This window comes from Girardinichthys multiradiatus, chromosome 21, assembly GCF_021462225.1.
Source record: "Girardinichthys multiradiatus isolate DD_20200921_A chromosome 21, DD_fGirMul_XY1, whole genome shotgun sequence".
Lineage (NCBI taxonomy): Eukaryota > Metazoa > Chordata > Actinopteri > Cyprinodontiformes > Goodeidae > Girardinichthys > Girardinichthys multiradiatus.
The window spans coordinates 40,794,509-40,820,045 of NC_061813.1; the positions used below are offsets into that span (position 1 = coordinate 40,794,509).

The 25,537-nt window shown below is 43.6% G+C and overlaps 1 protein-coding gene and 1 long non-coding RNA gene across 2 annotated transcripts; one reads left to right on the forward strand and one right to left on the reverse strand.

Annotated features, from left to right (window-relative positions):
* The first annotated feature begins 1,328 nt into the window (after positions 1 to 1,328).
* LOC124858376 lies at positions 1,329 to 10,673 on the forward strand. Its single transcript, XR_007035817.1, has 3 exons — positions 1,329 to 1,456; positions 9,418 to 9,519; positions 10,545 to 10,673. It is a non-coding gene; the product is annotated as an uncharacterized LOC124858376 (long non-coding RNA).
* rmc1 (regulator of MON1-CCZ1) lies at positions 9,708 to 25,344 on the reverse strand. Its single transcript, XM_047350393.1, has 21 exons — positions 25,129 to 25,344; positions 22,170 to 22,246; positions 21,952 to 22,036; positions 21,820 to 21,876; positions 21,655 to 21,741; positions 21,443 to 21,583; positions 21,261 to 21,364; positions 21,095 to 21,184; positions 17,983 to 18,088; positions 17,386 to 17,494; positions 17,269 to 17,313; positions 16,480 to 16,533; positions 16,266 to 16,394; positions 16,063 to 16,169; positions 15,866 to 15,985; positions 14,054 to 14,131; positions 13,866 to 13,970; positions 13,286 to 13,354; positions 13,111 to 13,198; positions 12,891 to 13,028; positions 9,708 to 10,306 (listed from the first exon to the last, which is right to left on the reverse strand). The coding sequence occupies exons 1-21, from the start codon at positions 25,225 to 25,227 to the stop codon at positions 10,227 to 10,229; spliced, it is 1,968 nt and encodes a 655-aa protein (XP_047206349.1). The 5' UTR covers positions 25,228 to 25,344; the 3' UTR covers positions 9,708 to 10,226.
* Between the last annotated feature and the right edge of the window lie 193 nt (positions 25,345 to 25,537).

Consider the following 25,537-nt stretch of genomic DNA (forward strand, 5'->3'; position numbering starts at 1 on the left):
TGTCTCCTTACAGATTTCTTCTTCAGTCCAGGAACATTTGGAGATGATCTGTAGATTTTCTGACAGATTGGAGCACAGTGTCAGAAGGCTTAGCAGAGAAGAAAGTGGATCAAAGTTTTGGTTCCAAGGACAAGAAAGACCCCAGATCTTAACCACACCAAGAGCCTAAACATGTCTTTAACTTGCATTTCTCAGTAAAATGCTTGTAACTTCTCTAACTTTAGTATGCTATAAAACATCTCACTAAACGTCCTAAACACTGAAGAAGAAAGTTTGAGTAAAACATTTCAGTCTCAAAGGTTTTGGACTGCTGGGATGGTTTTACTCAGAGATTTAAACTCTGGTCAGTGATTGAGGTGATGGCTAGAAGGAGAAGCCTGAAGATGTGGATTACATCTGAAACACTTGACCTTTGTTGAAAGGTGTTGTCTCCCTGTGGGACAATAAAAGCTGGTTCTACTCCAATCAATCTCCTGAACCTCTGTTACAACATTGTCGATGGCACAAATAATAAGCCATGGCAGGAAGCCATTCAGATCGCAGGACAGAGCAAATATTTCAAAGTGGGACGAGTCCTTGTGACACAACTTTCTGACGCTGCAAATTTGAAGACCCTGCTTTTCTTTTGTCCATTTTAACTTTAAATATGGAATGGGTTAAAAGTAGGAACGTTGTTTTTGCTACAAAATACATCAGAATCAGCTTTATTGCCAAGTTCTTACATACAAACAAGGAATGTGACTCCGGTACACTTTGCTCTTTTGTTCTGTTTTTGTATTACAGAATATACATATTTACAATTTACAAATATACACATATCTAATAGAAAAGGTACATTTGCAACATCTGTTGCTGTTGTTTTGTACTCTATTGAATGTTCATCAGAGAAACAGCCTGGGGGAAGAAACTGTCTCTGTGGTGGCTGGTTTTAGTAAACAGTGCTCTGTAGCGCCACCTGAAGGTAAAACTCTGAACAGTTTATGTGCAGGGTGTGTGGGGTCTGCAGAGATTTTAGCAGCTCTTTTCTTGACCCTTGACCTGTATAAGTCCTGGATGGAGGGAAGGTCAGCCCTGATTATTCTCTCTGCAGTCCTGATTATTAGTTGCAGTCTGGACCTGTCCTGTTTGGTGGATGAAAAAACACACAAAATACAAAAACAAAGAGAGCGAAGCTCCGAGGCTGCCATCGTTGGCGCCATCTTGTCGTTGATTTGTACTTTAATGTGTAAATGTGTTGTATTGATATGGTTATGAAAAAAATGCCGGTCATAAAAATAACTGAGATTAACAAAGTAAAGTTAAAAATGCTGCCATAAGCGTATAGTTTAATTCAGGGGAGATGCGGTTTTCTGAACCGCCAGATGGGGGCAGTGTAGGACAGCGCGTTGTGAAACGGGCAGCAGTCTGAACTTGGAGCTGTCGGGATTGGGGAAGAAGTGAGCGGGACTGAACGCATGTAAGTTTGTTATAAAACTTATTGTAGCTCCTTTAATGTTGTGCCAACTGTTTTCAACTTGTGTGAGATAATAACTGCCAGGTAATATTCTCAGTAGCTTTCTCCTAGGCGTTAATTTAACCGTGTTTCACTAAACAAGCTAACCTAGCAAGCTAACTCGCCACTAGGCTAATTTAGCCTCTTTGTTTTTAACGTTTTACCCAGATGTTGATCTTGTAAAAATGTGGATGAAGTACAAACTGTTGGAACTATGAGTTTATGTTCTGTTATACATTTTAATCTGTAAGTGGCCAGAATGACGCTTTTTAAAATATTTGTGTTGAAAGTAGACTTGCTCGGTGCTGCCCCCTGTTGGTTTAGAGAAGTACGTCACGCAACAAATGTAGTTTCTTATTTCGCTATTTTTTGGTTAAACTGCATTTTTTTTCTAGTTGCCTCCTCCTGGATCAGACAGCAGTAATTATAGGAACACGGTTATACAGCAGTTTCACTGCCAGGATATTTTCATTTATTTTGACTCTCTGCATCTTATTTATTGGATGCAGATATTTTGCGACATTAAAAATCATTTGGGTATGTTTATAGGGCTACATGGTATTAGGATAACATGCGATATGTGATAATACTGGTGAATGTTGCAATAGCAATATGATTTTCTATATATTGCAATATATTGTTAGAATATTTTAAAAATAGTTTAGTCAAAAATGATCAAATTAGGTACAGTGCTGTGTTTCCACATTTAGTAATATTTCAACCACAAACCTGACTGTATTTTATTTTAGGAAATAGTCCAATACAAAATTAGGCACAATGGTGAAAAGGAAGGAGGATGATGCAGTTTTCAACATAAGTACAGATTGAAACACTGGATGCTGTGACCTGCATTTGTTAGAGTTCCTGGACACTCTGGTAAATACTGGAATATAACTATTTAACAAAGGAAGAGATTGATGATCAGCTTTCATTAGTAACCTTGCAAGGGAAAGCAGGCATGTTCAAGATGTCCTCCTTTAACAGCATTCCTAACTATCTCCAATGAAGCCTGAGCTCCTCAGGAGGGGCAGAAGTAAAACCTGTTGTAATTCTTCCTGAACCCTCGTTCTCTCCAGCCCCAGAACCCTTCCTGAGACTCAACAGAGCCAAGTACACTAGACCCAAACATAAATTAGGCTGGAGAAACGGTGCTGGAGAAACGGGGCTGGAGAAACGGGGCTGGAGAAACGGGGCTGGAGAAACGGGGCTGGAGAAACGGGGCTGGAGAAACGGGGCTGGAGAAACGGGGCTGGAGAAACGGTGCTGGAGAAACGGGGCTGGAGAAACGGGGCTGGAGAAACGGGGCTGGAGAAACGGTGCTGGAGAAACGGGGCTGGAGAAACGGGGCTGGAGAAACGGGGCTGGAGAAACGGGGCTGGAGAAACGGGGCTGGAGAAACGGGGCTGGAGAAACGGGGCTGGAGAAACGGGGCTGGAGAAACGGGGCTGGAGAAACGGGGCTGGAGAAACGGTGCTGGAGAAACGGTGCTGGAGAAACGGGGCTGGAGAAACGGGGCTGGAGAAACGGGGCTGGAGAAACGGGGCTGGAGAAACGGGGCTGGAGAAACGGGGCTGGAGAAACGGGGCTGGAGAAACGGGGCTGGAGAAACGGGGCTGGAGAAACGGGGCTGGAGAAACGGTGCTGGAGAAACGGGGCTGGAGAAACGGGGCTGGAGAAACGGGGCTGGAGAAACGGGGCTGGAGAAACGGGGCTGGAGAAACGGGGCTGGAGAAACGGGCTGGAGAAACGGGGCTGGAGAAACGGGGCTGGAGAAACGGGGCTGGAGAAACGGGGCTGGAGAAACGGTGCTGGAGAAACGGGGCTGGAGAAACGGGGCTGGAGAAACGGGGCTGGAGAAACGGGGCTGGAGAAACGGGGCTGGAGAAACGGGGCTGGAGAAACGGGGCTGGAGAAACGGGGCTGGAGAAACGGGGCTGGAGAAACGGGGCTGGAGAAACGGTGCTGGAGAAACGGTGCTGGAGAAACGGGGCTGGAGAAACGGGGCTGGAGAAACGGGGCTGGAGAAACGGTGCTGGAGAAACGGTGCTGGAGAAACGGTGCTGGAGAAACGGGGCTGGAGAAACGGGGCTGGAGAAACGGGGCTGGAGAAACGGGGCTGGAGAAACGGGGCTGGAGAAACGGGGCTGGAGAAACGGGGCTGGAGAAACGGGGCTGGAGAAACGGGGCTGGAGAAACGGTGCTGGAGAAACGGGGCTGGAGAAACGGGGCTGGAGAAACGGGGCTGGAGAAACGGGGCTGGAGAAACGGTGCTGGAGAAACGGTGCTGGAGAAACGGGGCTGGAGAAACGGGGCTGGAGAAACGGTGCTGGAGAAACGGGGCTGGAGAAACGGGGATGGAGAAACGGGGCTGGAGAAACGGGGCTGGAGAAACGGGGCTGGAGAAACGGGGCTGGAGAAACGGGGCTGGAGAAACGGGGCTGGAGAAACGGTGCTGGAGAAACGGGGCTGGAGAAACGGTGCTGGAGAAACGGTGCTGGAGAAACGGGGCTGGAGAAACGGGGCTGGAGAAACGGGGCTGGAGAAACGGGGCTGGAGAAACGGTGCTGGAGAAACGGTGCTGGAGAAACGGGGCTGGAGAAACGGGGCTGGAGAAACGGTGCTGGAGAAACGGGGCTGGAGAAACGGGGCTGGAGAAACGGTGCTGGAGAAACGGTGCTGGAGAAACGGTGCTGGAGAAACGGGGCTGGAGAAACGGGGCTGGAGAAACGGGGCTGGAGAAACGGGGCTGGAGAAACGGTGCTGGAGAAACGGGGCTGGAGAAACGGTGCTGGAGAAACGGGGCTGGAAATTAAATGTTGTTGTAGCTCATATTATGAAGGTTTCTTCAAAGAGTCGTTGTAGATGCTGATGTCTGTGGGCAGGAAGGATCTCCTGTAGCGCTCCGTCTTACAGCAGATCTGAAGAAGCCTCTGACTGAAGACACTCTGTTGTTGTAGAACAGTCTGATGAAGAGGATGCTCAGGGTTCTCCATAATGTTCTTCATTTTATGAAGAATCCATCTTTCCACAATGATCTCCAGAGGTTCCAGAGGAGTCTCCAGAACAGAACCAGCCTTTTTTATCAGCTTGTTTAGTTTTTTTAAGTCCCTGGTTCTGATGCTGCTTCCCCAGCAGATGATGGAGAAGAGATCACACTTTCCACAACAGACTTATAGAAGATCTGCAGCATCTTTCTGCAAACACCAAAGGACCTAAGCTTCCTCAAGAAGTACAGTCTGCTCTGTCCCTTCTTGTAGACGGCTTCACAGTTGCATCTCCACTCTAGTCTGTTGTCCAGGTGAACACTGAGGTATTTATACTCCTCCACCACCTCCACTTCTTCTCCCATGATAGAAATAGTTTTTGACTTATTCCTGTTTCTCTTAAAATCTACAATCATCTCCTTTGTTTTATTCACGTTCAAAATTAGATGATTTCACTGTGAAATTTCACCGGCTAACTGATGTCTTTCCAACCTTCCCTCAGTCCTTTTATTCTTGTGCCCTACCTTTCTGTCCAGTCCATCATCTGGACATGGACAGAAGATGGACCAGCTGCAGACCTGCCAAGACATAGACGTCCACCTAGACTGACAGGCTGGACCTCTATGGAGGAGAATTTGCTGAAATTAATCCATAAGAAGTTGTGTTTGCAGTTTGTCACTGTAGCCATGTAGGAGACAGCTGACATGTGGAAGAAGATGCTCTGATCATCAGATGGGATCAAAGGTCTCTTCTGGCCTATGTGCAAAATGTAAGCCAGAAGACTAACTGTTGCAGAAAACTAGCACTACACATCACCCTGAACATACCATCCACATAGTGAAACGTGGTGGTGGCAGCATGATGCTGTGGGGATCCTTGTCATAATCAGAGACAGGGAAGCTGGTCAGATCTGACGTGAAGATTCATGGAGCTAAATCCAGGACAATCCTGGAAAAAAAACCTGTTAGAAGCTGCAGAAGACCTGAGACTGGGGTGGAGGTTCACCTTCTAGCAGGACAACCACACTGAATGGCCTAGTCAAAGCCCAGACCTAAATCCAACTGAGAATCTGAGGCAAAACTTGAAACTGATGTTTCCAAACCCTCTCAGTCTGACAGATTGAACTGTCTTCAGGTCAAAGCAGGTATAGATAAACCCCAGAAGACCTGCTGCTGACACTGCACTGAAAGCTGGTTTCAGGTGCTTTGAGTCAGAGGGCAGAGTACTAATGCCTGCCACACTTTCCAGATTTTCATTTGTAAATAAGTTGAAAACAATGTATCATTTTCCTTCAGCTTCACAGTTCTGACCAGCTGTGTCCAATTCCAGTCCTGAAGGACCTTGATAAGTGGAATTTCTTACGGATTGGGAAGTTTTGTCTGTAATATTAAATTCCCAATAAAACACATTGAAGCTTGAGATTAACCTGACAAAATGTGGAAAAGTTCAAATGTTATGAAAAGTTTTGTGAGGTGCTGGATGTTTTTACCTGAGTTGTTTGCCTAAAACTAGGGATGCTCCGATCAGGCTTTTTGCTGCCGATACCGATCATCCATGAGTTCCGATCATTGCCGATCACCGATCACATGGATAGGCAGTACATTTTTCAATTTAGCTATAAGGGCTACTGGCTTCATGATGTGGAAAAAAGGAACCATAGAATCACCTTAATTTAGATGAAAAATGTGTTTTTACTTACTTTTTCAAAATAAAAAAATGCAAAAAACTTGTAGGCACAATGCAGCAAATATTTAGCGAAAAGGACAACTGAAAACCTGCTATTAGTAATGCAATCTTTAACAGAGTTAAGTCATTAAGCCTCTTGGCGAATAATGCAGTAAAAATAAATCTCACATTGTCTTAATTAAATTATGTCAAATAAAAAAGGAATTGTTCAAAGTTAAGTGCAGGTTGTATTCAAATAACTGTCATAAATACATGAGCAAACTGTTGTGGATTGTCAGAAAAAAAAACTACATGTTTACCTTTCTTATAATTTACTAAACAAATTAATACTATGGGTCTGATGCTTCATATATAAAATAAAATAGCTACTTAAACAACATTAACATGGTCTTAAAGATCTTGAAACAGAAAAACAGCACAAGTGAAATTAAAGTGCATTTGCTTTGAACAGGCAAAATGTTGAACAGCATTTTTACATGCTAAATGCCTATTACTTATTACTCATTACTTATAAAGAGAAGCATCTCAGCTTTTTCAGTCATGAGTCTATTCCTGTGTTCGTCCACAATGTTGGATGCAGCACTGAATAAGCGCTCATTCTCCACACTTGTGCATGGTGCAGACAGGTAAGCTCTTGCTACTTTAGCAAGGTCTGGAAAACGTTCCTTATTAGTTTTCCAGTATTCCAATGATGATGCACTCCGAGAGATGGGTGGCTCTGAGAGGTAGATTATCATCTCTGATGGCGTTGGACTGTCAGTGTGAGAACTGCTGCGGGGTTTCTTCTGCCAGGATCTCACCGAATATTGAAGACAAAGATCCTGGTCGTGGCACTTTCTCTGCTGGCTCCCCTGTGCTGTTAGCTTCATGTTCTTGGTTTGGATCCCTCTGAGCGGCTTCTGTCATCAGACCAAGAAGCAGTCTGTGTGTTTTGGTCTTAAGTCCTTCAGAATAAAATCTGTCTTTGTACCTTTAGGGGAGGAGGTCACATTAATTTTCAGGCCAGTTGAGAATAAAAAATGTAACTATGTTGCTTTTATAATTTCTATAATGCTTTTTTAAATCCATCATTATTTTGATGATGATTAGCTCACCTTGGGTCTATGACTGTTGCCAAACTGTAGAGGGGCTCTTCTTCAATGTCAGCAAATATTTTGGTGACAGCTTCCAGCAACGTGTCCTTAGTTGTCTTCACACCATGATCTGCTGCAGTCTCTTTGGTCAGAAGATGCTTTAAAACCATCACAGAGGGTATGACATCAGCAGCAGATGCAGTTGATGAGCATATTTCCTTAGTCAGCTCTTCAAAAGGTTCCAGCAGTGTTGTCATGTTTTCAATCAATTCCCACTGAGAAGATGTAAAGGTTGCAGGTAGCTCAAAGTCAGCAGCGTAAACGCCCAATACTCGTTTTTGCTCAAAGATACCGTGGAGCATATAATAAGTGCTATTCCACCTAGTGCTGACATCTTGTTGCAGTCTTTTGGAGGGCTGGCCAAGTTGTTTCTGTTCACTCTGAAGTCTTGCATACGCTAATGGGGAGTGCCTGAAGTGCCCCACAATGCGTGTCCCTTTGGCAATAATGTCACTTACACTGTGCTGTGACAGCACTGCCTCATGGATGGCCAGCTGCAGGGTGTGTGCCATATACCCCAAACTTGGTAAACCAGCATCTATCATAGCTTTCACCATGTTTCTGGCATTATCTCTCAGTATCACATGTATCTTGTCTTTTGAAATATGCCACGTTTGAAACATTTTCTCAAATGTGGCGGCTAAAGCTACGGCAGTATGGGAACCAGAAAACTCCTGGGCATGCAGAACAGCTTTATGAAGTTGAAAATCCGAATCAATCCAGTGAGCTGTTAAACTTAGCATCGACACAGGACTGACGTCCGAGCTCCATATATCACTCGTGAAACTTAAAGAGGATGAGACGTCTTCTTTAAGGAGATGTTGGACGTGAGAGTACACTGTCTGGTGGAGCTCGAGCAGGGCTACATCTGTGAAGTACTTACGTCCCGGTAGCATGTAGCGGGGCTCCAAGTGTGAGAGCAGTCGGTGGAACCCAGCGTCTTCCACCACGGAGAAAGGCTGGTCATCTAGCCCGATAAATGCAATTATTTTTCGAGTTATTTCCTTAGCCTTCTGACTGTCACGCTCATACGAGCGAGTGTTGGCAATGGTGGGCTGCGTTAACTGCCGTCTGACCGCTCCGGTTGTCTTCTTTTCATTCTCTGCAGTGAGCCTCAAAAACTCACCATACTCCGCCAAGTGCTTGTTCTTTAAATGTCGTATTAAATTTGTTGTGTTGAAGCATTTTGACGTGCTTCCCCCTCGAGGTATTTTACCATTGCATGTGTTGCAGGACGCAAACTTTACGTCACTCTCACAGACCGTATAAAAGCTCCAAACAGCAGACATGTTTGTTCAGGGTTTGCCGCCGCGCGCTTGCGCAGTTTGTAGGACATTGGGAGCTACACTAAACTGCGAAGTATGAGGTACATGTGATCGGGTTCTGTAATCGGTAACGAAAGACACTGATCGGCACACGTTGATTACATACTTTTTAACGGAAATCGGCAGATAATGATCGGTGGCCGATCGATTGGAACACCACTGCCTAAAACAGCTTTTTATTTGCTATTGCGGGTTGCAAGTTGGAAAATCCTTGATGATTGGCTCAAGTGTCTGGGCCGTGCACGCAGACAGGACACTGAAAAATAACATCTGCTAATAATGCAATGGCATTTTTTGTAAAACCAAAATCATAACCGCCACCTTTTTATTTTGAATCATGGCTTTGACAGCTTGCCTGATATCATCCTAGGACCTTAAACTGATCCTGGTTAAACATTTTCAGACGGGCTAAAACAAAGTAAGGGGCTCCATGCTGACACACTTGTTAACGTTGCTGCAGGAACATCCTGACATGTTCTCCCTGTTCAGTTTGGCCCTTCTCCTAATATCTAAAATGTGCCTTCGAGGTTAGTTGGTTTCTCTAAATTGCTCTTGGTTGAGGTTATGAAACAACTGTTAGTTTTATTGATAACTATGAAAACATTTCATACTGTTAGTTATACAGTTTTAAAGTGAAATTACCATCAAAACATTGCAATACATTTTCTAAACAGACAATCAACCAAAATTGGGACTAAAACGGTGCAAGAATGATTTTAAAGATGTTTCTGTCCTCTCACTGCCTGAACAAGTAGTCTGCTTCTCCCACCTCGACTGGTTTGGTTCTTCTGTTTCAGATATCTTGGACCACCAGGGTTGTAGCCATGGACTCTGACCCGTTGAATGCTGAGGATCAGAATACATCAGAACCTCCAACTGAACCTGGAAGCACTAAACGGGTATAAATGAGATGCTTCTTTTTATTTAGTTTTAGAGAAAATGTGTTCTGTTCCCCGAGGAGTCTTCTTCTCTTCATGTAATGATTGGTGTGTTTCCAGGAGCAACGCTGGGAGGTTGACCTTTATGTTGATGCTTTGATACATCAGGAAACTATTCTGATGCAGTAATGAACACATTCACACACTGATTTATTAAAATCATTTATTTTACAGAATTAATACACGACATTTACATCATAGTGATGCAACATCACTTCTACCTGTGCAGCCTGGCTCCGCCCACAACAGGTGGGAGGACTCCAGCCAGGAACCTGATCACTGATCTCTTGTTCCACTCAGTGTTCATTTCCAGACGTGGAGAAAATAATGCAGAATGAAGATGTTTCAGCAGAAAGCTTCATATCGGCTCTGAAAGTTAAACTCTCTAATCTCACCCAAAAACAATTCATCTCCAGCTTATAAGCACGTTTATGTTTAAAACATCTGTCTGATAAATAAATACAGGACAATTTGAAATAAATTACTGTTTACCAGTATAAATATTTCCTGTAATACTTCTCTGAAGTCCCACGATGCAGTTTTTAGTCGGACTTCAGAGACATTTGTACTTTGAGGACGTTGAGCGGTAGAACCTTCCTGATATTTGTCGTCTGTTCGGTCCTCTGCTGGATCAGAGAAGCTCATGGAGTGTTTTTGGTTCTGGAGTTTCACACTGTGGACGGCTTCATCAGCGCCTGCTCCCCAAACAGCTGCTTGAAGTGCACCACATGCTCCTCACAGTGCTCCCCTGGTAACAAACACATCACCGTCTCTGTTTATGGTCACAACATTACAGCTCAATCACCTCTGTAGAGTAGCTGGGTGCATTTTTCTGACCTTAGTTCTGTTCTAGAGTGTAACCGCTGAGAGGTACCAGCAGCAGCATGGCTCAGATGAATGTAAGGGTGTATTCACACCAGGAAAGTCCTTTGGTCCAGACCTTTGATCATTTCCATGCTTGTTCTCCCTCTCTTTCTACTAAACAGGTTTCACTCCGGAGCATCGGACTCCACTCGACCTGAACATAAAGTTGTTGATTTGAGCTTGGCTCATTTCCTGAGTGAAACCCCTTAAATATCTCCCAGCTCCCCACAATAAAGTGTTTGTCTATTTTACGCCTTGGTTTCCTGGTTATCACGGTGCCTGAGTTGACTCGGCAGCCCCGACCACTCAGAGCCCACTGGGCAGGGAAACGAGGGACGAGACGGCGTGAGAATGACTTGCATTGGTCCAGGTAAATGCTGCTTTTTTTACCTGTGATTTCTGACCAGGAAAGAATCACTAAGCTTGTTTGATTTGGCTCATGTGTGTCTTTCCTCTAAACTGAGTTGAAAGAACGTTTTTAATGTCATTTTGCTGGTACGTGTGGGAAATGTAAGTTACATTTATACTGTTTACAAGCAGCTTCTGTTTCACACAGTGTGATGGTTGCCTGTTGGAGCTGCTTGCTTGTTTCTCTCGCAGGATCTGGCAACACTGGTTCCTCCCCTTCTCTATCCTCGGCGCTGGGAGGAGCGTCTTGCGTCAGGTACGTGCCAGGCGCTTGGTCTGGTACCTCAGAGTGAAGCATAGGAACCTCGTGAGGAGTAGCTAGCCTGAGAAACGCTAGCTTAGGTTTGGAAAAACAGATGGAAATGGTTTCCAAGCTGAACGCTGCAGCTGAACGACCGCGGTGAACCATTTAACCCGCACCATCCGGATGTTGCATTTGTTGTAAAACAAAAGCAACTAAAGTTGATGTTTGAGGTGTAGCTACCTGCATTATTTTGCCAGTATCCCTTATATTAGTTAAAAATTGTCTCCAAACAACAATATTATTTTTTAATAGCAATAATTTCTGGGACAATTTGTCATCCAGCATAATCCGTTATCGTGACAGGTCTAGATGTTGGCCCACTCTTCTTTGCAGAATTGTTTTAGTTCAGCCACTTTAAGGGTCACTGCACAGCATCACAACTGGATTGAAGTCCAGACTTTGACTAGGCTACTCCAAAAACCTTGACTAGGGCTTCACAAGGAGTGGACTGAGGCTGAGGTCAGCACATCAAGATCTACTACGCACAGACAGATCCTGGGCTACGAGCCTGGACTAAGAAGAACCGCGAGCTTTCACTACGGGTTCATAAATGTCCTCCAGAACCATTTGATCTTTCTAGGCTGTTTCCTGTGGAAGCAAATCGTTACCATATTTCAAATAAAAAAGTATTTTCAGAAATGCTTTTTCATTTTAAGAATGTGGCTGCATTGTTTGACTCATAAATAAAATTAGTAATCAATCATCCTATTTGCATTTTCTTCTTCATGACTTCACATTTTATGCCATAATCAAAAAGAAAACAAAGCAAACATTGCTTTTTCGTTTTCGTGGTCTGCCCGTAAAGTTCTGCCCAGAACTAGAAAATGAAAAAACATTTCTGGAAATGCTTTTTCCTTTGAAATATGGTAACGATTTGCTTCCATAGTTTCCTGTGTGCATTTTCATTTCACTCTTTAGTTTAGAGTCCATAGAATAATCCCATCTCTGAACCAGGATTACCCTGGTTCCTGAAAAGGTTCTGGCCGTGGAAACAGACCTAAAGCAGGTAGAAAGGCCCTGGACCTGGAGCCAGCTCCCTCCTGTTGGATCAGTACTTTATGGGTATCTTTCAAATAAAATCAGCCAGAACTCTGCTGCAGGCTGAGACGGTGTCGTTGTTGGGCTTTAAATGACTAAAGGTCGAATATTTAACAGCTTTTATGTTTTAGGATCCAAGTTCAAACAAGCACATCTCTCCAGGATTGGAGATCATGTCCTGATATTTACTCTGAAGCTGCTGCTACGTCTCAGACAAACAGATGGAAAATATATTCCAGTTTATACTCAGCATAATGTTCTGACTGACTTTAATCAAGTTATAAAGCGAAGGACAGAATCATCCGTTATGCTGCTGCTGAAACTCATGCCTTTTATTTTCTCAACTTTCCTGTCTCCTGCTCGGAGTCTGGACCGGAGCAGCAACATCTGTTCTAGTTTCAGATGTCCCCAAAGCACCTGGTTTTTAACCAGAACCGCTATGAGACAATGTGATAATAATGATGTATTGATCTGATTTGGACTCTGCTGTTGTGGTGGGTGGAGATCTGAACATCTAGATCACAGCAGGAGATGTCATCTGTGTAAAGGGTTTTCAAAAAGGTTCTGGAAAAGCTAAAATTGTTCCAGAACCCATGGCTGTAAATTCTCTCTAAAATGCTTCCTATTGACTCCTCCATGAGGATTTCAGGTTAAGATACTGACTGCTCTGAGCTACTACACATCGCCCCTCTCCAAAGAAACAAGTCCAGGTTCTGACCTGGATTGAAGGAGGGATTTCCTCTGAGACGCTGGTTCCTTTGCTGGAACGACCGGAACACGGTGTAGAACAACATCTGGTCTCCAGTCTGCCGGGCCGCATCCAGAAACTTCCTGGCCGACACGTTGTCATGGCCACCTGGTTCAGAACCAACCATCAGAAGGTTACATGAGCTTATATGACCACAGAGCTCTGGACCTTAATGCTTACTATCTCATACCAACACTGCGGATGAATCTGAGCGCGGCCAGAACCTGCTGCTTCGACAGCAGAACCTCTACGATCTCATCGTTGGCCGTCGACAGGCGCTACAAAAACAAGATAAAAAAACAGTTCACGTGAAACCTGTTGGTGAATAAAAGACGGCGTCATTAAAACCGTGGGGAGTGTTTTACTTTGAGCATGTCCAGAGACAGCTGGTGGGCTGGAGGATAGGTGCTCTCCAGAGACAGCAGCAAACAGGCCTGAAACACAGACAGCAACACACTGAGCTCCTGGGAACCACAAAGAAAAAGTTCTTCCTTTCTCCATAAGATGGTCAAGTTTAACAGCAGAGAAAAGCTCCTCAGATCATCAGATGTTTTCTCAACCTTTGTTGGCATGAAGATGAATCCAGGCAGGAAAAACTTTGGAGGAAGGTGATAACGTTTTAAAAATAAAAACCTGTTTTTTATTTTTTAAAACTTTTAGTTTGGTCTGGACTCTGTGAAGAAGACACATGATGAACTGATTACACCCCAGCGTGTTTGCTGACCCGTTTCAGGCCGACCTCACTGACTAATACTCCTGGAGCCTGAGGAGGACGTCGAACCCACCGAAGAAGGTTCTGCTACGTTTCTGATGTTGGACATCTGTCTGTCTGCCTGCCTGTGGTGCAGCTTCCCCACATCATGATGCTGCCACCAGTTTGGTTTGTGTTTGAAAGATGTGCTCAGAGTAGATCTTCAGAATCCAGCTTGTAGGTCAGGAACTCACCAGGGGTTTGGAGTCACTCAGGACGTGGTACTGCAGGAACTGGTGCAGCATGTAGAACAGGTTGTTCTGGACCAGAGTCTTGATGACCAGCTCATACAGGTAATGCTGAAACACACCAATCAGAGGTCTCTTCAGAAACATTAAAGACTGTTAAGGCCTCCGGGAGTCATCACTCCGCCTGGTTTTACCTGGACTGTGATCTGGTACTGGTTCAGAGAGCGGATGTACTCCATCAGAACAGCTATGATGAATTTATGGGACACATCCTGCAGGACACAGAATATGTTCTGTTGAACATTTATTTCTTTAAAGCAAACAATAAATGCAGTAAATATTAATATTAGTCTCTAAGTGGTTCTACCACCTGGATCCAGATCATTCTGAAGCTTTTCGGTTATTTTAGGTTTTATTCTCTACCGAGCTGGTACCAAAGTGCTGATTGTGAAATCTACATTTAAACAAGTTATTTCTGCAGCTGCTCTTTAATAAACTGGGACAGATTGTTGATGAAGGCTGCAGTTCTTCTGCCAAATATTTACTTCATAAAACCAGGAGATCCGAACAGCCTCCTGCTTTCAGTGTAGTTACATCATGGATCCTTGTGGGGGCACCAAACATGACCACAGTTACAGGTACAGCTAAAAAAACATATCGTGAAAAAGGTCATTGGAAACTGATGATGTCACACCCTAATCAGCCAATGAACTCTAAGCACCTGCAAATGTTTCCTGAGCCGCTTTCAGGGCCGTCAAACTCCAGTCCTCAAGGGCCGGTGTCCGCTTTTTGATGTGTCCCACGTCCAAATCACCTCCAAATGCACTACAGTTGTACAGAGTTCAGGTGTGTTGACAGAGAGGCACATCTAAAAGTTGCAGGACAATGCCCTTGAGGACTGGAGTTGTCCATTCCTGCTCTAGATGGACTCTCAGTGTGGGTCAGTAGGAGATCATGGAGAAGACTGCTGACTGGATAGATGTCTAGAAGACACCCTCCTCAAGGAGAATAAGTCACAAAAGATCATTGTTAAAGACGCTGGTTGTTCACAGAGGGCTGTATCCATTCATATTTGTAGAAAGTTGAGTGGAAGGAAAAACTGTGATAGCTTCACAGGGGGAGCTTCACAAGGAGTGGACTGAGTTTGCATTTCACTTGGAAATCAAGTTCCCAGAGTTTGGAGGAAGAGTGGCGAGGAACAGAATCCATGTTCCTTGAAGTCCAGCATGTGTTTTCCAGCGTCGGTGAGGATTCCATTTTCCAGCAGGACTTTGTACCGGCCCACATTACCAACAGTACCAAAAGCTGGTCCAATGACCATGATGTCACTGTGCTTGATTGGCCGGCAAACGGCCTGACCAGAACCTCATAGAGAACCTTATCGAGTTCAAGAGGAAGATGAGAGACACCAGAACCAACAATGCAGATAACCTGAAGGCCGCTATCAAAGCAAGCTGGGCTTCCTGAACACCTCAGCAGAACCACGGGCTGATCTCCATGCCACGCTGCATTGATGCAGTAATTCATTCAAAAGGAGCCCAGGCCAGGTACCGAGTGCATGGAAATGAACATAGAATCCTTTCTGAGATTAAATTTTGAGATTTTAATCTCTTTAAGCCAGAATTGTCAAAATTACAAGAAATAAAGGCCCGAAATATTTCCCTCTGTGTTTAATAGATGAGTTCCACTTTCTGACACCAAGGACAGAAAATATTACAGTATTTTATTTTATTCTCTCTAGATGAAAATAGACCCAGGAAGGTTTTAAACAGCAAAGGTTTACTTTCATTCAGAAATTTGTATTTTAAATAAAGATTCTTCTTTAGATCTATCTTTATATGTGTTACTGACTTTCTCTCTGCTGCAGAACTTTGCTGTTTTCCAACAGTTTAAAGTTTGTTTTGATGAACAAACAGAAGTTCTGCACATTTGGACCCAATTAAAGGATCACTAAAGGACCATCATGTGATAATCCTCCCATGGACCATGTCCATCCTGTTCTCTACCTTCCTCTCTGTGAACGACGACAGGACGTGTGTGTACATGTCCGACTGGTCGATGACCGCCTGCGTCCGGACTGGGCGTTTCTGAGCGGCGGCGCCTCGACTCGGACCGGACTCCATCGCCTACAAACATAAAAACTTGTTTATCGAGTGAAATTGTCTCGTTTGATCACCAGAGAGCCGCTGGTCGTTGAACTCACCGCTGTGTAGCTCTGCTCCGCCTCCAGGTATTCTTTGTACACCTGGTTGAGTTTGTCGAAGACTGTCGCTACGACAGGAAGACTCCCCTTCTCCTGACAGTCCAGAACTGAACAACGGACAGACATGACACCAGGTTATCTTCCCCTGACAGGTGTTTCAAACATCATCATGAGGTTGGAAAAATAACTACTCTGAGACGTACCTTGTGAGCACACAGAGATGATGACCATCTTGCAGTCTCGCCGCCGCAGCAGAAAGTCCATCAATTTGCCCTTGTCCTGCAGCAGGTGGACTGTAGGGGGCAGCTTCACCTGCAGGTACCACAAGTAACCTGCCACAAAGATGAGATGTGTTTGACAAACCTTCCAGCTCATCTCTCAGGAATCTGTTGTAACACCAGGATGTGAAAGACAAACCTTCACTGGCACTGATGATGATGTCGGGCTGGAAGACGCTCCAGGATGAAGAGTCTGGGCTCAGAACTTAGGAAAATAAACAAAGATCCAATGAAAACACCAACTAACACGACATGTTTGCTCAGTGTTTTAAAGCTTTCTTGGATATGCAGGTTTCAGGTTTAGCTCGAGCTTACACAACCAGGGTTCTGACATAAAAAAAACCCGATTGTCCTTTGATTTAAACTGACCTGGGAGCAGTTAACTGAATGCTGTCCATCCATGGATCAGGAGGAACAATAATTTAGTCTGAGTTGTGCTCATAGAAAGTTACATACTGACTGAAGCAAGAAGTTGAGGGGAAACCACTGCTGAGAAGCGATATGGGTTGGGACTTGGCTAATAATTTTTTACAAAGAGATCTTTTGTGTTCAATATTTATAAAGAATTTAAAGTTTAAAAACATCCATAGTTTTATTTTGTGCAACACAAAAATGGAGGAAGTGTCTGAAAACCGGACCATTCCTATTGTAACCGGGACAATTCTCAAATCACACTTGAGCCTCTTCAAGACCGCATAGGAACCCTGAGTTTAGGATGTTCTGCTCTTAAATAAGCTAAGATACAATATGGTGACAGGGAATAGATGGGAGCCAAATACTCAGCCTTGTGGGACACCTGTCTCTTAACCACTGGGGTATTCAGTGAGGGTGAATGGTTCCATGTAAGGGATGTGATAAGGAACACAGTCTTAAATTCTGACCCAGAACTCCCATCATGAGCAGACAAAGCATTGTGTTAGAAGGATACACAGCTGACACGGAACCGGAGGCTGGGTTGGGACAGCGGCAGGACCTGCAGAAACATTGGCACTTAGTGTTGAAACTAAATTTGGACCGCAGCTCTAACCAGATTATGAGGGTGTACCTGATAAAGGAATTCTGTAGGGATGGATGGACCGGGCCGGCAGGACAGGCTGGTGAGTGTTAACGGCACAGTCTGGCTCCTGCAGCTTGATGTCGAAGATCAGCGACGTCTGATTGAAAAAAACAAAAACGGAAATAAGTCCATCATCAGAAGGTAATAACAATCCTCAAGTTTCCTGTTCAAACCAGAGATGTTCACAAGTCATCTTTTCCAAGTCAGGCCTCAAGTCTCTAATAACTGAAATAAATATTTTCTCATCCAGGTCTCCTCTATCTCCACATGGCTGTAGGTTAGGAACCAAACCTGTCTGTCCTCAGGTCTAAAATACATGAACAATTAATCATTTTCTTTTAGTCCATTAATTAACATCCCATAATAATCCACCAACATCACTGGCTGATAATCAAGCTCCTCCTTAGCAGTAAAACATGGAGCAGCTGCAGTCTGGAGCTCACAGACCGGCTTCCTTTCACTCTTCATTACAGGAGATAAAAACTGGTGCTAAGACTCGAGTCTCAGACCACGAGTCCAAGTCTTTAGGGCACAAGTCTTCGTCGAGTCTGAGGTCGAGCTGAAGTTAGATTCAAACCAACTGACCTGAGAACTCTGATGATGAACAACAACCAGGTTATCCACGATGTTCAGAGCAAACTTCCCCGTCGTGTTCAGCTTCAGAATGTGGCTCTTCTTACAGGCGCCCTCCCTGAAGGAAAACAGAACGGGTTGGTTTCATTATTCCCAGATCCAGTTCTGTTGTTTCTGTTTTGAATAGGAAACTTGACCTAGGAAACCGTTTGTGGTGTCTTAACGGTGATTTCTAAAATGGATCAGAAGGACAGATCTCAGAAAGCGGATCAGCATCACCAAACTGCACCATAGATCCTCACATTTAGATCCACATTCTTTCTACAGAGAGATGGAAACACTCACATTACCTTTTCCTGGGAGAGTTTAGAGGTTGGATAAAATAAACCGAACAAAGATGCATTTAGTAAACATTTCCAGGTAAATATTTAAGGTTTCAGGCTCATTAACACCTTACTGGTTGAAGTTATTTACAGTGTTGGTTTTGCTGTCAAGCAGATGCTAATTAAATAGTTCATTTGTGTTAATTGTGTAGAACAGATATAAATTGAGGTATTTAGTGAAAATGGACAAACTGTTTCCAATATGTTTGTGTGAAATATGCATCAACAGGCATTGGTGGGATACATATGCAGCTCTGGCTGCATTAGTACAATATAATTGTACAAAATAAAGAATTACAATTAAAGTTAAGTACCTGTTATTAAAGTTACTAGATACATACTTACCCTTTTGCCTCAATATAAACACAATGACCAACACACAATTATGTGTTATTTAACCCTGACCCAACCAACAAGTTATTTTATCGTTTTATTTTTTTGTGTAGGAAGAGCAGACATTTCTCGACCGCTCTTGATGAAAACAGAATAAGAAATGAAATAAAACGTTTAAAAGCAGAAATGTTTAATTGAAGTTATTCAACATTTAACACAATTCAGAGAGAGGGACATGTGGGCGCCCATTCCGACCGGAACCAAGGTGCCGGTATTCAGTTGTGTAACACATTCCTGTGAATTATTATACAGGAACAAAAAGTTCAAACAGTTGTTGAAATAAACTGCATTTAGTAAACAGACGATAATTAGCAGAACAGCTAAAGGTGCACAATTTGGTGGGATTTTAAAAACCAAACGTCGGAGCTCAGTCTGCCCTTCAGTTCTAGATGTCCAGCCCAAGATGGCGCCGTTGACAACTTCGTTGAGAGGGCAAAGGTGAGTGGAATCTTTTTTTGAAGCTACTGCACACGTACAGGTTTTAATGCGAGTCTATATTTCTGGTATTACCAATAATTGTAAGAAATATACTTAAAATATACATCAGACCCATTGATGTGCTGCAACAGGTCATCTGCCCTGGCATGTCCCAGAACCAGAATATCTTGGTGTCAGTCAACCATCCTCCAACTAACGAATGTTTATGTCCATCTGATTCGTTTCAAATAAATATTCGTTGAACATGAGGTCGAACTGTCCAGCTTTGTTGACGCCAACTAGTTTCCTCTTTAAGTGTGGCGTTAAACCAAACTTAATGATGTAGTTCATCTTGTTGCAACGCGAAGGATTTTGTGATCTCTGAATCAGTAACATGTCGTGGAAGAGGTCTCCTTTCGCCTCATTGGAGTTGTATGAGTGGTGTTTAGCTACTGTTTCCGGGCACCATAGCGCCTGAGCTCACATCCCTGAAGAGGGGCATAGAGTAGTAGGTCTACTCAGCTGGCAGGGGTTTGTGGGAGAGCAGTGGTGGTTTGTTGGCTACTGTATTCCCTATAGAACCCGACGGCATTTACCCCCATCCAGGTCAGCTCGGCTGTAAGCAATTACTGGCCTCAACCAGTCAGTCAATGAACACACCGACGTCATGATGTAACTGATATCGCCCAGGTCCTACTCGCACATAAAGTGTAAATAACAGGCTAGATGCATTTTAGGAGAGCGGCCTGTAATTAACAGAAATGAGAATAATCTATAGTTGATAGTTAATTAAAACTGAATACCTCATCAGATGATGTTTCTTCCTTTTCAATGGCCTCCTGCTAATTTTATGTACTATCCTTTAATAGCTTTTACCTGCAGACACCCTGTGTAAATAAACTAGTTGACCATTTTGGTTTCAGTCACCTGAAGCCAACATCCACCAAACCCGATCAGTCCTGTTGGGACCCACAGCCAAGGGAAAACTCTGGTACAAACTTTTCTGGAACTTTCAAAATAAATTGCATTTAACCAACTTTCAGCTTCTTTTGTTAGCTTTAACTGCTAACAGCTAAGATCACGTGCTAGCTGCTAATATTTACCCAGAAAGGTTTAGGTTTCAATCCAGTAAATAATGTAGCCCTAAACATTATTTACTAAATTTGATAACTAAGTAAACACCATTAAGCCTCATTTCTCCAGAAAGATTTGGTTCTTTTCCAAAATACTTCCTTAATAATATTTCTTTAAATATAATTTTAATAAATGAAGGCAGTTAATGAGACACCGATGAGAATTATTCATCCAGAAGGTTGGTTTTATTCAGCAGATCATTATTTAAAACATTATTTCATTAAAATAATATTTTATCTGATCTTACATTGTGAATGGTTGTCTAAATGTTGCTGATTATTTTCTAAGTTAGTTCCAAGACTAACTTAACTTCATTTCCAGATCCTTCAAGATAATCCTTGGTTCTCAAACATAAACATTGCATGGTAATGTTGCATCACTCTTTTTGGTCATAATTATCAACCGTCTTTAATCAACTTGTTTATATTGTACATAGTCCATTAGTCTTCATTATTCTTTAATTCTGCTTGGTAGTTTAGTTGGATTATTTTAGCAAAGTAAAGAGTTTGTTGATTGAAATATGTTTGACTTTGAGTTGACTTATTTTTGTTAATAAATTATTGTATTTTAAGAAATTGTATGAATATATTCCATATATGTGCAGAGTTTATGCTGTTCAATAATGTCAGAGCTCGTCTCACACCTTTCTATTCTGTCCTAATACCATCGCCTTACTGGGCTGGTATTCACAGGACAACCCTTAACAGACCCAAATATTATTTGATAAAATATTAATATTAAATAATATTCTCAAATTCATAATCACAACAGCCCTGTGGGTGTGGGTGTGATTTTACCTGGACAGGTGGTACAGCACCACCTCAGCTCCTGGGCTGTTCACCGTCCTCGAGTGATGCTTCAGGTACATGACGTACAGCTGACCATAGCTGCACACAGAAACATGGCTTAATATCATTAACAGCCATCATCCAATCAGTCCAACAGACTGGGACCATCACTTACATGGTTGCCATGGCGATGTCTCGCTCAGACAGGGTCAGCTTGGCAGGTTTGGGGACGACCGGCAGCTCAATCTCAAACTTAGACATCTTGGTCATGGTCCCGTTCTAGAAAAGACAGATTTACCGTAAGCACCAACAGAACTCCTACCTACGGATCATCGTCACCATGAAGAAGAAACGAACTCTGAAGGCGAACGGCTGCAGGAAGTTTCCCTGCACTGTGGTGGACAGCAGGATCACGGCCGTCTCTGGGCAGTACTGGTACCAGTTCACATTAATGCTCTGACTCTTCAGCAGCTTCAAGTTGCGCTTGTCGGGAAACACCTGGAGACACAGACACAGGTGAGGTCCGGATCGCTTCACAACACACCGGATCACAGATGTCTCTGGATTACCTGGTAGAACTCTATTCCCTGGTCTGTTATGAAGACTGTCTCGTTCCAGCTGGTCCAACAGAACCCCAGAATGTTGGCGTTCTTAGTCTGTAAAGCAACAGAAACGGTTAACAGAACAGCCTCTGACACCGGACCTTTCATCTGCAGACCGACCAACAGACCGACCTTACATTCCTGAGTGAACTCTGTGTGCGGATAGTCAGGAATGAAGTTGATGAAATCCTGCAAACAGAGGGTCAACATTCAAGAACCAGAAATAAACAGAACCTAGAACTCAAACATGGTCCCTGAACTCACCACAGACTTTAAGGTCCTCTGCACAGCCAGGATCTTGTTTCCAATGGAGAACTTGATGCACTTCACCTCCCCTTTATCATCCATCCTACAGACAGAAACACTCAGCAACAACTTCAGAATAATCTGCATGTTTAAAGAGACCTAAACTAAACTGATGTGAGATTTTATTTTTCAGGTTTATTGCCTGAGGGAAGCAGTTTTTCCCTGAGAAGATGTACCTGAAGGCAACACTGCATTTGTCGTCTGGCCCTTTGACCACGACACCTGTGGCTCCACCTGAACGCACTGCAAACACCTGCAGAAAGAAAAGAGGGCACAAAAACCCACAAGTCATTGTAAAAAAAAAAAAAAAAAAAAAAGTACACCCTCCCTGAGGGATTTGATAATAAACTTTTAACCTGGTTCTCTAATTATCTCAATCTAAACTCAGGCGTGGAATGACAGATTCCATCTGTCATTATTTAATAGATGGAAAACCGGTGTGTAAAAAAATTAAGTACACCCCACAGATCCAACAGGTCGAGGCCTGGGCTTTGACTAGGCCGTTTCAACACCATGATCCTTTTCTTTTCCAGCCTATCTGTTGTAGAAATGCATCTGTGTTTGGGATCATTGTTCTGTTGATGCTCCAGTTTGGACCAAGCTTTAGGTGTTGGACACATGGACTCACACTTGACCCTATACTACCTCATGGTCCACTCAGTGACTGCAAGGAGCCCAGGTCCTGTGGCTCCAGAACATGCCCACATCAACATCCCTCCACCCTCGTGCTGGACATGTTTGAATTAGATGTTCTTCAAACATGGTTTTATACTGTATGGTCAAACATCTCTACTTTGGTCTCATCTGTCCAAAGAACGTTGTTCTTAGACCAAACCCATTTATTTCTGAAACGACGACTAAGCTGCAGTAAAACTATAAACTGTTCAGAGTTTATTATTACATTTTTTAGGAAAGAATATAAATAATTAAACAGGAATAAAATGAATATTTGAACATAATCATCATCCCATCCAAGGTCAAAGGTCAGCAACAGTTTTGGAGCAGCTCAGAGTTTGCATTATGTCTGATGATGTAAAATCATCTGAGGGCCCAGGAGGTCCAAATTGGTGCAGACCAGACTGATAAAATGAGGCAACACCGTTAGGAGACTATAAAAATGATTTTAAAATGAATAATGAAGTGAAGAAGCAGCCAGTGAAGATGAACACCAGGCAAAAACTGTTAGAAGAGCATCACTGAGTCAGGATGGACCTTGGAGAACCAGGTTTGGACGCTGGGTTTACCTGTAAGCCTGTCAGGTTTTAGGCTGGGATCCATTTCCAAGCCGTGGTTCAGGGATGCAAATTATAACTATGAACGCATCATATACGGTTTGGATTTCTCGTCCCTTTAAAATAAAAATATTTAAATTGCGATTATATTTTTCTCATATTATATGTGGCTGCACGGTGGTGCAGTTGGTAGCACTGTTGCCTTGCAGCAAGAAGGTCCTGGGGTCTTTCTGCATGGAGTTTGCATGTTCTCCCCGTGCATGCGTGGGTTCTCACCGGGTACTCCGGCTTCCTCCCACAGTCCAAAGACATGCCTGTTAGGTTAATTGGTAACTCTAAATTGCCCTTAGGTGTATGAATGAGTGTGTGAATGGTTGTTTGTGTGTTGCCCTGCGATGGACTGGTGACCAGTCCAGGGTGAACCCTGCCATTCGCCCATAGACTGCTGGAGATAAGCACCAGCTCCCCCGCGACCCACTATGGAAGAAGTGGTAGAAAATGACTGACTGACTGTATTTTTCTCATATGTGACCAGTTGGGAATGATCAGATGTCCGGGTTCAGTTCAGAGAACTTGGTGCCACCTCCAGTCCAGGAGAAGCTGCATGGAACCATTGCTGTGCTTCAGTGCAGATAAACCTGACAGTCATCTGCATGGAAAGGAATCGTTCTAGACCTAAGCTGAGTTAGCGAGGCTCTCCTTCAACCCTTCCAAAAAGCCATACAGATTCAGTGTTTTTACAACCGTCCTGTCATGACCTTTAACCTTCTAACTGAGGCCTGTAGGGTCTGAGATGGAGCTCTTGGGTTTTTGGTCATTTCTCTGAGCTTCATGTTCTGACCTTGGGCTGCATCTACTGGGACGTCCACTGCTGGGAACACTGGCAGCTGTCTGAGATGTTGGGAATAACCTTCCTCTCTGCAGGATGACGGACTTCAGATGGTTTGGAGATGGCCTATTGACCCTTCCCAGGTTGGTGGGCAGCAACAGTTGCTTCTCTGAGTTCACTGCACTCTGGCCAACCTAGCAACTTTGTTGCTATATTTAGCAAGTTTTCAGACCCTCTACTGATTTTTGTCTTTTCAAAAAAGACAAATCGAGCGACCGTATTCAGTGTCGGTGCAGACTTTACTAACTACAGGTGAAAGCACCAGTCGCTCTGCAGTTCTGGTCCTCATCAGGCAGCGAGCTGCCATGGTCCTCTCCCACTTCCCAAGCACCAACAGGTCGTGGTGCAACAAACCCTGCCTGCAGTCAGAGCAGAGAGGAGACGCACTCCACTCTGTGTCCATTGTGCAAATGAATTAATGCATAACGACGAAGTGCTGCTCATCCCGCCCTGGATCGCAAACCAGAACGTGAGTAGAAGTCGATAAGATGCTTAGGATTTTACTCTCTTTTTGTCTTAGTAATAACATTCATATTCCTCTGTCCTACAGCTTGGATCATAATTATGACCAAATATGCAAACTGTGTGATGACGACATCTAGTGACTTTTAGGACAGCCAATAGCTACTTTCCTTACAGAGGAGTTGGCAACAGTGGCTAATTGCTGATGTCTGTCCGTCTTGACATTGTGTTGTCCTGGATGATCAGTTCATCAAAGCTCCTGGCTGCTAGTTTTCCCTCCTTAGTCCTGGAAACACTAGGGAAGGACCTTGGTGTTTCCAGCTCAGATGTGGATAATTGGTCTGATTTTCTGTTTCTTTTTCATTTATTTCAATAAAACTGCAGGAAAGGACAACAACCAGTGGTTCTAACCAGGTTCTACAGACGCCTCTTTAGTTAACCGTGTAGACAGGTAGTACCGGCTCGCTCATATAAGCAGTTAAACCGAGTTTTAACAAACTAACCTTCAGTTAGTAGCCTGTCATCCGAACAGATGCTAACGTGTTAGCTTACCTGTTTGTTAGCTTCATCAAAGAAGACGTTGTTGACGCTCGACGCATGCTCAAACTGGACCGGGTTCTCACTCAGCTCCAGGTAATGTTCCTCAGCCATCCCGACTCACCTGGGCACCACTTTACCTGAAGTTTAAAGAGGAAGACGAGGCCGAAGCATCGGCGCATTAGCTTTAACTGGAGGACAGGACTTCCGCATCACGCCTTCAAAATAAGAGCACAGAACCTAAGAGCGTCAACTTCACGATGAAGTCTGGCTTTATTATTATTTATAACAATTCAATTTAAATGACAAAACTAAAAACATGCATTAATACTTTCTTTTTGTTGTGTGATTAAATTATTTGGACAATAAAGTATCATATTTTGTTTTAATTCACATCCTGATTTCTCTAAATTTCTTATTTTTC